Source organism: Macadamia integrifolia, chromosome 4 (assembly GCF_013358625.1).
Source record: "Macadamia integrifolia cultivar HAES 741 chromosome 4, SCU_Mint_v3, whole genome shotgun sequence".
Classification (NCBI taxonomy): domain Eukaryota; kingdom Viridiplantae; phylum Streptophyta; class Magnoliopsida; order Proteales; family Proteaceae; genus Macadamia; species Macadamia integrifolia.
In genome coordinates, this window is record NC_056560.1 from 21,701,173 (window position 1) to 21,712,501 (window position 11,329).

Genomic DNA, 11,329 nt, shown 5'->3' on the forward strand with positions numbered 1-11,329 from the left:
AAGGGTGACAAACAAATGAATCAGAACTCTAGGACATGGAGATGTCCTAAGAATTGCTCAATGTTTGGCATAAAGAACACCCATCTTGGGACCACCAAAAAGAAGAGAATCACCATTGATTCAGAGAATAAGATGGTAGGATTCTGTAAATGGAAGACATTCACCTTTCAACATACTTGGAGGTTCAGGTAAAGTTATCATTAAGAATGTAAAATAAGCCAAAGGTTGGTCAGGTCTTGTATTGAGAGTTGAGACCTTCCTTGTTAGTTCTACCTCCAATGCCAATGGAGAAAGTAGACAAATTCATTACTGAGACATCCAACAGAGAAGAGAGTGGGTTGAAGGGTTTAAATTAAGTAAAAAATTGTAATTTATGAGCTCCAAACCAATAAAAGATCTGCTACTGCAATTACTGAGCTTGAGAAATGTCTTAGACCTAACTACTCAATCATCATCACCTACTTAGTCAAAGAAAAACCAGTTTTTCTCCAAACCAAGAAAAAGAGGTTTGATATAATTTCTTTATCAGAATGGTAGTATCCAACTTGTCTATGAATGTTGAAAGAGAAAGTCACATGCACACGCCCATAGTGATTTGTGTGATACAGATGCTATCCTATTATTTTTTATTTATTTTCCCCACTAAAATGGCTAGGAATGAGGTTTAGAAGATCCATGCTTGTCATCTGTCCAAAACCCAATTCAAAAGTACTAAAGTTTGCTTCATTAAAATTTAGGTTGTGTTGTAGGTGAAGCCTGATCTCAGTCAAATCCAAGAAGTACCATTCAATTTTCCTCGTCATCGGAGGTCCCGCTTTATATTGAGGCAATTTTGTATTTTCGGAAAATTATAGTTTCTCTATATTGTAGGACATCTTAATGCTTTAGAGAGTGATATTGTAAGGAGATATGTATGAGGGTTTATAATTTTTTCATCAGAATAGTGAAAAACTATATGTATACGTGTGTGCAAGCGAGCTATTTCTTTTCTTTTTTTTGTTGCTATCATTATTCTGCGACATTAATTCCTAACAAATTTCAACCACATATGTGTGAGGTAACAACAAATTAAGCAGTGCTGGTTCATGCTGCAAAAGCTTATCTCAAAGAGAGAGAGAGAGAGAGAGAGAGAGAGAGAGAGAGAGATCCCTATCCCTAATCCCCACGGCATCAGCTTCTCTCTCCTTTTCTCTGTTGAAGTTGTTGTCACTTTCAGATTTTCAAGCCTTGATGGCTTTCTTTACCCCACTCACAATAATAGACAATTTATTCTAAGCTTTCATTTCACCCATAGTGCTTCTACAGTATTCAATCGGTTGGTGAAACCTAAAAACAGTTTTTTCAAAGTAGGGAAGATGGGTTGGAGCAAAAGCACCACTCGTATAGAGGCTTTCTAATGTAAAAGTTTGGTCAGCCAACAAGCCTTGCATTTTTTTTTTATTCTTAGTACTGCTCATGCTCCAAACAGGATCCAAATAAGGGATGCCTATGGATCCAGGAGGGGTGGGGGCATGGGTTGTCAAATTTACCCACAAGGAAGAAAGCATGGGTCTAACATCTAGTGTTCCATATAAATCTTTAGAATGGATGGAACACAATAATACTGTGTTTGGTATGTATTATTGGAATAGATTTTAGATTTAAAACACATTCTTAAGCCAAAAAAATAAGGAATTATGTTTCGGAGTTCATTATAGACTTAGAATTTATTCCGAGAATGCATATCAAACACATTTACGATATTTTAGGTATAACAGGCATTTTGAATTTTCATGCCCTATCTAGCATACCCTTTTCACATGTTATGTTCGAAAAATGTTCCTCGATTTCCTCAATCAAGATTGCATGAAAATATCTGATAAATATTTAGTCACTGTCCGAGCCTTCTAAGCTCTTTTTTTTTTTTAATGGAATTAACATTTTTAGCTTGGCCTATGATCAAGATGGTTGCCCCATCTAGGAAGGCAAAAACTCTTCTTTAGTGGAAGAGAAGGAGAGAGACAGAGACTTCTAGGCTTTCCTTTCCTCTTCTTGCTTCCCCTTCAATCATTCATCATGAGAATAGGGGGTTAATATTATAATGCTTAATGGGACAAGGACTCTCTCAAGGATTTGCCAACTTCATGGAATTAATTTCTGCTTAATATGATAGATCTCTCTCTCAAATTCAGAACTCATGGTAGGCTCCTATGGCTTCTATCCAACTTTTCTCAATGGACAAATAACAGTGTTAATTAAGTCAAGATAATGACATAAAGGAAAGTATTAATTAATCAAAGTAAAGAGATTAACAGACACGGTTAGGACCCTTCACTGTTTTCACCGGCATAACAGTATCGTCGATTCAATAACTTCTTTTGATTTTTTCTTCAATTATAGACTACAAATTTAGTTGAAAAAATTGCTCAAGAAAAATGATGGATTAGTAGTATAATTAACCAAAATAACTAATTGTTTCTACTTTATTTTTTAAATATTTTATATTTATATATTGTAAATCTATTGAAAAATTACTCAAAAAAATAGTGGTAAATTAGTATAATTAGTATTCTCCTCCATATATATGTCATAAGCATGACATATTGGAAAACCTAGACTTATAATTTCCTGCTTCAATTTGTCACTTGGGTCAGTGTCAAATTGTACCTAATGTCTGAAAAACTTGTGATAAGCCCTTGAGAGAATCCAAAGGATTTAGGTTTTTATGAGGATTTGAGCCTCAAAATGAGTACCTTGCTTTTATATCCACACAATATGTTTGAAATCTTAGCAATTAGAATGACCTATTCCTGAAAATCCATTCAATTTTCCAATGATTATGGAAAGAAGGCATGTCAAGTGCCTTTCTCTAATCCAGTATCTGTTCCCCACAAAAGAACCAGAAGGGGAGCATGACAGCTTAGTGTGTATCTCATCTTATGCTTATTGATGTTGTTTATGTCCACTTAAACAAAGTTTCATATATTTTTTCCATATTCACCATTGTTTCCTCTGAGTAATTAAATCACTCCAACTGCCACTAATTACCCAAATATGTACAATCCTTCTATAGATTTTCTTTTGGGGTGTTTAAAGAATCCTTCTATAGCTAAGTCAACAAGAAAGTGATTAACCATGACAATTGATTGTAGCATTTATACCCAAATCAATACCTATTCAATAGATACCTAAGAATTTCTTCTTTTGAAGACTAGTTTGAACATGATTATCAACTGAATCAGTTTACCGAAACTTAAAGAGTTAATGTTTGACTTGATCATTTGAACTTTTAGGTAAAGTTATTGTTACAAGGTTTGTTATTTTTGAAAATGTCTCAAGATATTTATTCCGCCACATGGACAGATGATATATCTATTTTTTTTTTTTTGCTCCTGATGAAAAGATGATATATCTATTCGACCTATTGAACAAAAAAGACATGGTCTAGATTATCCGTGTGTCAATTTAATAATCTAATTTAATCAAATACCCATTTTTGCATTCACGCACATCCCATATATATATATATCCATGCATGCGTATCAATACTTTAGAGTCTAGACTCTAGACATCATTATGCACTCTCTCAATTCTAAGTGAAAACCAAAGATTTAGTTCTTGAATAATGATATCATTTATATGGACACACATGATCAAAATAGAAAAGTGTCAATGTGGACCCCACTGCTTATTATGTGACAATAATATATTGGAATCTACAAAAAGGTTTTCTTTTTCCCTATCTTAATATACATTGATAACATAACAAAAATAAATGAATTTACTTTTGTGTTGGAAAAAGAATTTACTAGCTATTCTTCATACATGTTGGGTTAGGTTGAACCGGCTATGGTTTAACATGGCTGAACCGGTCCTATATCAACACTTTTGCTTGTTTGGTTTTGGGTTGAAAGGAGCACAAATATGGTTAGGGTTCTTGATTGAGATGTAGACTTTGTGAGGCACTAAGGCTGACATGAAGTCCCATGATGTCTACTGCAAGTTGTGAACCCCATTATTCAGAATATGACTCTCCATATAGACACCCCGACACAATGTTGCCTGCATTTACTATCTTACCCTTCAAAAGCCCCACACACCTCGTGGCTTTAAAGAGACTCCCATTAATCCCATTTTTTTGAATAAAATTTTATAAATTGACTGGGGAAAACGAGTTTTCTTTTTCTTTTTATTTTTTCCTCTTTTAGAATAGACTCCAAAGTCCTTTAAATTATTGTTTAATAATTCAATTCTCCAACAAACAACATCAACCAAACTAAACCTAAAAAGAGAAAAAAGAAAGAGGGAAGCGCGGGAGATTGTCGGTTGTTTTGAAGCATAGTGAAGCCCATATTGAAGCCAGAAATTTAATGACCATTTTGCCATCCAAACGATGCCTTATTTACAGAATAGCCAGAAAACAAAGAGATCACCATCATGCTGGAAGTGATTACATTTGGGATATATTCCTATATACAGATGTCAACTGTACAGATCAGTAAACCGTAACTGGTGGGACCCCTTTCCATTTACAAACCTTAGAAAACTGCTTTTAGATATTTTTAATTTTATTAAAAAAATAATATCTGACACGTGGAGAGATTACCATGGTAGTGCATCACTCAATCACCAACCTTTGATTTTCCAAATCCGATCATGCTGTGGGGTCTACTACTCCCATATTGCCTGCCACCTCTTCTCTCTCTCTCCCCAGTAGGTAAATACCGTCAAGCGACAAGCATAGGATCCCTCCTTAGGTATCACGCGGCACTCGTTGGCTCGCGGCAGCTCAAGAAGTGTTTACAGACACGTGTCCATTTAAGCATACTCCCAAGTGGCAGATAATAACTTGTCCGTGGACCCCACCATGAAAGGTGGAAACCAATAAAAATGTTAGTTCAGGTTCAACCCGGTCTAATATTTTAATTTGTATTATGTTATAACACCGTTGAGCGCAGTTGTCTGTGACGTGTAATAACGGCATTGCTGACTGTCATAACGGCTGTGGATAAGATAAAGATTAATGGAGTATAGCCAGCGGCATACAATAAAACCCTACCGTCTAGAGTCTCTAGACTCAACCGTTCAAAGCTCAGTAGTAGTACACAATAAACGAGAGAGAAGGGTACATAAGGAAAACGGATTTTGATCATAATTGCTTTATTTGTCCAAACAGATCGATTAGGGTCAGAGGTGGAGAGAGAAAGAGAGAGTGAGATTTGAAGGATCTTTTGGTGCAGAGAAGAAAAACTTTTTAGGCATGCAGTGGCAGCAGAGGCCATCGCATCGCTGCCGTCCCTTACCAATATCTTACTAGCCAAGCCGTATCATAGTCTCTACTCCCTACTGCCTAAAGGGAATATTCTCCACTAATCTGGACCGTCAAAAGTGTTTTTAAGGGATCATGATTTGATTGTACATTTGAATCCTTTGACCATAAGCACGTGTGACTCGTACGCTTGATGACCAGTAATTTTTTTTTCCGAAAAGATTAAAAAAAGAAAAGGTACGGATAGGTTGGGGACCGAGAGGGAGCCTGGCAGGTCCCCTGCTCCGTCTTTGCCAGTTGCCGGAGACTTTGACCTCTTTTGGGACCGGCTCGACAAACCACGAACCCTTAATGCTTAATACATTTTGAAATGACTAAATTGCCCTCTATTTTCCTTATATTCCCTGTTTTTATATTTTCTTAATACTTGGAAGGTCAAGGGTTTGGTCTCTGTCTCTCTCTGTTCTCTCTCCCTTTCTGTTGTTCCCCTCCAAACCCCATTTGCTTTGCCGTATTCTCCTTCTGTTTTTACCTCTTCTTCCACAATTGAATCTTCAAAAGAAGCAAAAGATTTCCCTAATTTTTTTTTTTTTTTCTGAATCTGTACCATATGGGGTTTGTTTAATTAAAGGGAGTGGAAACAAAGTTAGCAGAAAAACACACTAACGCATCTTTCTCTTGCTTTTCTCTCCTTTTTATGCCTTCTCCTGTTAACATAAATGTTTTCCCTCCTCTCTCTCTCATATGGGTTTTCTTGCTTTTGCAGTGCAAGAGAGAGAGGGGCCAGAGTGGGATCCATCAGAAGCTTGCTTTCTAGTAATCTCCTGAAATGATTTCCACAGATTTCCACAAGAACAAGTTCACGAGGGGAGAGGGGAAAAAACAATCTATAAAATTTTTCCATAATCTAACTCTCCTTTATCTGTACAATTCTTATTCCAGTCCTCACTTTGAATCTCTCTCGGAAGCATTCTTCTATTTCCTGTATCTATCTTCCAAATCTTCACATTTGATGGTTACCCAGAAGTAGGGGAAAAAAAATAAAAATAAGAATCCAATTCTCCCGCCTATTTAACCATATACAGTTTACACCCCCCACCCCCACTTTCACCAACATGGCTGATCACCAAAATTCAGCCATTGAACAGTCCCCTGTCAGTGCCGCGCGATAGGCCCCTCGTGGGCATCTTTACAGTCCAGGCCAGCCATTGCTCGAAAAGGCTAGGGATCCTGGCGATGAATTGTCCGTGGCATGAGGTTCATGATTCGATCAGAGCAGTGTATGGGTTCAATTTTCTTCTCCTTTCTTCATCACTTATCCTCAATAAATATTCTGCGAATGAAGTCCCGGAATCTCTTTGAGTAGAGCTTAGGGTCAACTGCTGATATGGAGGTTGGATCAGCTTGCAGGGACTTGTATGCATGTTCTAGCTTTTTACTTATATCATAATCTTGGAGGATGTCAATGATTCCGAAGTATAAAACCACTTCATAGATCTCACCACCACCACGTACTGGTGTTGAATTTCCTCCTGCAGTTGGGGTGGACTGAGCAAAATCACTCCTCCTTACCACCTGCTCTGCTCTTGCAGGCATGTTTGCGCCTAACCGGATCAATGGTTTCCTGATTGATATTGAAAAAGTCAACTATCCAAGTCAATAAGAGAATAAATCTAATCAAGTCACCATTGCACTTCTTGAAGATGTATAATAAAATACAAGTCAGTTAAACATATACAATCATCATCATCAACAACAACTCAGCCTTTATCCCGACTAAATGTGGTCAAAACAATACAATCATCACTAGTTAATTTAATGTTTCAAAATCATTTTAGTTAATTTAATGTTTCAAAATCATTTTAGTTAATTTAATGTTTCAAAATCTTTGAGAAAATAATGGATCCATAAGTTCATATTCCGACATTGAGCTTAAGCTTCCACAACATGTAGATAATGAATTTGAATAATGGCAATTCCAGTTTAATTTCCTAGCGGACCAAGGAATATAGCATAATTGAGTTACAGGTCCTTCGTGTAGCCCACGTGGTGTTATGTGTCCTCCATACAAACAGAGCTCATCCTTTTAGTTATGCATAAGTGGGCGATTGTTTCCAATAAATAAAAAATCCTCCTTGGTCTTATCCAAGAAAGCATGAACACCACACACAGGTATATACCCCACACACCCACAAGTGCTGTCTAGAGAATTATCCCCCAGTTTCACCATGACAACCAAGGCCACCTCCAATTATTCCAATCAATGAACCAACAATATCAAACTCTTGGGGAAGAAGATAATTGAAGAGATTATTCCAATATAATTAGATAGAGAAGAAAACTCGGACCACAATATATTACTATAGTTGTTTGCAACAAGAAATATTCTTTGATAACAGCAACGCCAATAATGTAAGTCATCAAGATTTCAAGGTCAGAACATAAGCAAAAAAGGCCTTTCTTCCATAATTATGATATAAGCAGGTGACTTATGAATTTTTTTGTTCAAATCAACACCAAAATAGATCAAGCTAAAATTAGGAGGAAATAAGAAAACAGAAAAAGACATACCGCCCAGCCACAACATAATCCATATCCTGGACCTCCGCATCAAAGAAGCGACACCCACTCATAACTTCATGGTCTTGACATGTCTCCCTCTTGCCTGAGGATAAATAAGCATACATGTTTTAGCTTTTCAACATCGGAGCAACTTATAAAATCTTCAAGTATAAGAAGATATGAAAACAAAGAGAAACTACGAACTGCTGAAATGATTCTTTTACCTGAAGGCACAATAAGGGGTGACAACCCTGATTTATCACCTGTGTAGGTATCACAGGTATCACGGAAGTGGAGACCCACCAAGAGGCTATAATCCATGATTCTCTCAGATTCCAAGAATTCACAGTCCCGATCAATTTGTCTGAATACAATTGAACCATAACCATATCAGTCACTAAGGCAAGGAATTTCAAAGATGGTATACCTGAACTAATTTGAGAAAACAAAGTTTGGACCACTAGACTGTTTTATAGTCTCACTTAATCATAGAATTAAGCTTGTGTGATTAAACTCACTTCATTAGCTCCCCAAACCAAGACTGTTGCAGACGAAACACAAAATTGAGATCAAGGTCCTTTAGGGTGGTGGTCTCATCAATCTCTCCCTCAGGTTTGTCCGTTGTACGGCCATGTGAAGATCCTTTAAGGTCAAATCGCCTGTGGATACGATACTCCGAGCAGAATAAATTGCCCATCACGATGAACCGGGTCTAATTTTCAATCACACAAGTACAATCTCAGAAAATCAATGCTACCACAAAATTTTGAAAGCCAACAGAGATTCACATCACTCCCAACCATACCTTCTGGCCACCCACTGGTTTGACACAATGCACACCCAAGAATTTCGTGACCAGTGAGTTCTCATACCGACAAACATGTTCATAGTAACTTGGAAGCATCCTAAGAAGCACCTGAGCATGTAAAAGCAAAGAGCAGTTACTACAATTGACTTAGGACTCAAATTTTGTTCTGTGATGATGACAGAGTCTGTATAGAAATAGAATTTACAACCAATCAACCGACCAAAGTACCTTCCGGCCCTGAAGGATTCGTAAATATAAGAAATTCAGACAAAGAAAGTCTGATAAGTGGGCAACTGACCTTGACTTCGGATTTCTTCACGGTCTTTATCATGAACCGATCATCCTGTGTAAGGTAAAAGAAGCTTCCACTCTTTCCTGGAGAAGAAAGTTCTCTCAGAGCGTCATTTCCGCAAATAGCTAGCATGTAATCCGCAGGGTCAATGTTGAACAACTCCCTCAGATGTCTGAACAGATAATACCATTCCCTACAGTAAGCTAAAGATATACAACAAAGATGCAATCCCACAATGCTCGAACTCACAGTTGAAAATATGAAGAGAAATCGAAAGAACCCAAAAGGGAAGTATACAAAATCAATACCTGAACACCATGGGACAGTAATCCTTCCATCGAAACTCTACCGATTGATGAGGGGGTGTAATTTTCGATCCCTCCGACGGAAACCTCGTCCAGAACTTCTCCCTAGGGTCGAAATCAGACGGTTTAAGGGACCGCAGAGTGGAAGCAGGCTTGCCAACGGAATACCTAAAAGTGAAAACAAAAGCCACAATCAACAAAAAGATCTAAAAACAGTAATGCTCGCAAAATTTGATGAACCCATCGATCGATTCTACAAAATACCTGATACCCAGTTGAAGATTAAGCATCAAATCATAGTTCTTATGCCCCTTTGATATAGGCTGCCCAGGTTTCTTAACCTCTCCAGCAAAACAACAAGGACTTCGCCTCTGCCAAGCAACACTCCGATCCGAATCCGTTCCATCCCGATAAAGCATCGATGCTTCCACATTATCGATGATATCACAAGTGATATCCCCAGCTTCACCATCCGATTCCCAAATGCAAATTCGAGGGAAACTCCTCTCAGCCAAGCTTCCTCTACCTCCATCAACCGAAGACCTCTTCCTCATGGTCAACATAAAGTTCTCCTCAGCCAAAGGACTCCTCTGCAAATCACTCCGATCCTTAGAGTTCTTACTCGGAAGATAGGTACCATTAGGCTGGTGTTGATTCTTCAGATCCTTACACCAAGAACCTACATAGCAACTCCCATCAGGCCATGTAAAAACACCATTCCCCTTAGGAACACCGTTTTCCCACTGCCCATCAAATCGATTCCCATTAGCCCAAACCAAAACACCTCTACCACAGATCACACCGTTCTTCCATTCACCCACATATTCGTTCCCATTCTTCCACACATACCTTCCTTGCCCATCCTGCAAATTACGCCGCCATGTACCCTCATAGTAATCTCCATTAGCGTAGCTTTTCTGGCCAACCCCATGTTTCCGATCGGCCGTCCAAGATCCACGGTAAGTGTCACCATCAGCACCGATGAAAGTACCCACACCATCCATCCTTCCCGCTTTGAATTCGCCTTCGTAGGTAGCTCCAGAGGGCCAAGAAAACTTACCTTTACCAGAAGCTTTACCTTTCCGCCACTCACCTTCGTACATACAACCGTCTGTCCAGAGATACTTCCCTGTACCGTGAGGTACGTTTCCGACGAAGCTTCCAGTGTAGAGATCACCGTTGGGAAGGATTTTCTCTACGGTCGCGAGGGTAGGGGTAGGGGTAGTTGCGGTAGCTGTAGCGGTAGCGGTAGCGGTGGCGCCACAGGTATCGATGGTTGCAGTCGTGGTTGGGGTTACTCGACGGGTATTTCCCGCCTGAGATCGGCTCCGGCCGACGACAAAAGGTGTGGGTATTACCACAACTTCTTCTTCCTCTTCTGCCTCTGCTGCTTCCTTAACGTCTTCCTCGGATTTCTTCTTCTTGTTACCGTTTCCGCTGTTGTCTTCCTCATCACAGAACACTGTCTCACGCATTTTTTTTTTCTAATCCACGAAACCAGTCAATCTCGCTGGAATATCGCCGGAATCTGCAGCTTTAGCAGCATTTCCGGCTGTTCTAATCAGGGTTCTCGTTCGTTCTTAATCAACTAATCTGTGCCTCTGTTATTGTTGCTTCCAGCAACAGTAGCAGACGAGAATCATAAAAATGAAATCTCTCATAAGAGAGAGAGAGAGAGAGAACGAAGTACAGAGAACAGAAACTGAAAAAGAATGAAATAAAAGAGAAGGTAGAGAGAGAATGGGTTATGGGCCGGCTTCGCCTAGGGAACGTTGCAGTTGATCCAATGCAAGTAATATACTCTCAAGTCTCAAAGGACCTCTTTATACTTTAATGACGGTAATACCCTCTATATTTTTCCTAATTACCATTGTATCCCAAACAGCGTTTCTGATTTCAGCGTGACGTGACGGAATCGCTTCTTAGAAGAGCAGTAGAAGGTGGGTGAGTCACCCGATCAATCACATCATCAAGAAAAGCATCTAGGGTTACTTCGTGGGTTTATGCCACATCTTTAGATTCTTTTTACCGTAAATTGATTTGATGGGATGAAGTAGACAGCTCAGCAACGGGTGACCGGGGTGAAATTGAAAAAGAAAGGGATTACCCTTGAG

The 11,329-nt window shown here is 38.8% G+C and overlaps 1 protein-coding gene across 1 annotated transcript; it reads right to left on the reverse strand.

Moving 5' to 3' along the window:
- Positions 1-6,107: 6,107 nt before the first annotated feature.
- LOC122077183 (phosphatidylinositol 4-phosphate 5-kinase 2-like) lies at positions 6,108-10,977 on the reverse strand. The gene is made up of 8 exons (XM_042643033.1): positions 9,480-10,977; positions 9,219-9,383; positions 8,917-9,082; positions 8,616-8,726; positions 8,329-8,522; positions 8,035-8,174; positions 7,820-7,913; positions 6,108-6,872 (listed from the first exon to the last, which is right to left on the reverse strand). Exons 1-8 carry the CDS (start codon positions 10,688-10,690, stop codon positions 6,560-6,562), a joined length of 2,394 nt encoding a protein of 797 aa, XP_042498967.1. The 5' UTR covers positions 10,691-10,977; the 3' UTR covers positions 6,108-6,559.
- Between the last annotated feature and the right edge of the window lie 352 nt (positions 10,978-11,329).

Coding starts and splice junctions, on each gene's coding strand:
- LOC122077183 (XM_042643033.1), bottom strand. CDS start 10,690: ATGCGTGAGACAGTGTTCTGTGATGAGGAAGACAACAGCGGAAACGGT. Junction 8,175..8,328: donor TGGTTTGGGGAGCTAATGAA/GTGAGTTTAATC, acceptor AATTGTATTCAG/ACAAATTGATCGGGACTGTG. Junction 7,914..8,034: donor ACCCCTTATTGTGCCTTCAG/GTAAAAGAATCA, acceptor ATTTATCCTCAG/GCAAGAGGGAGACATGTCAA.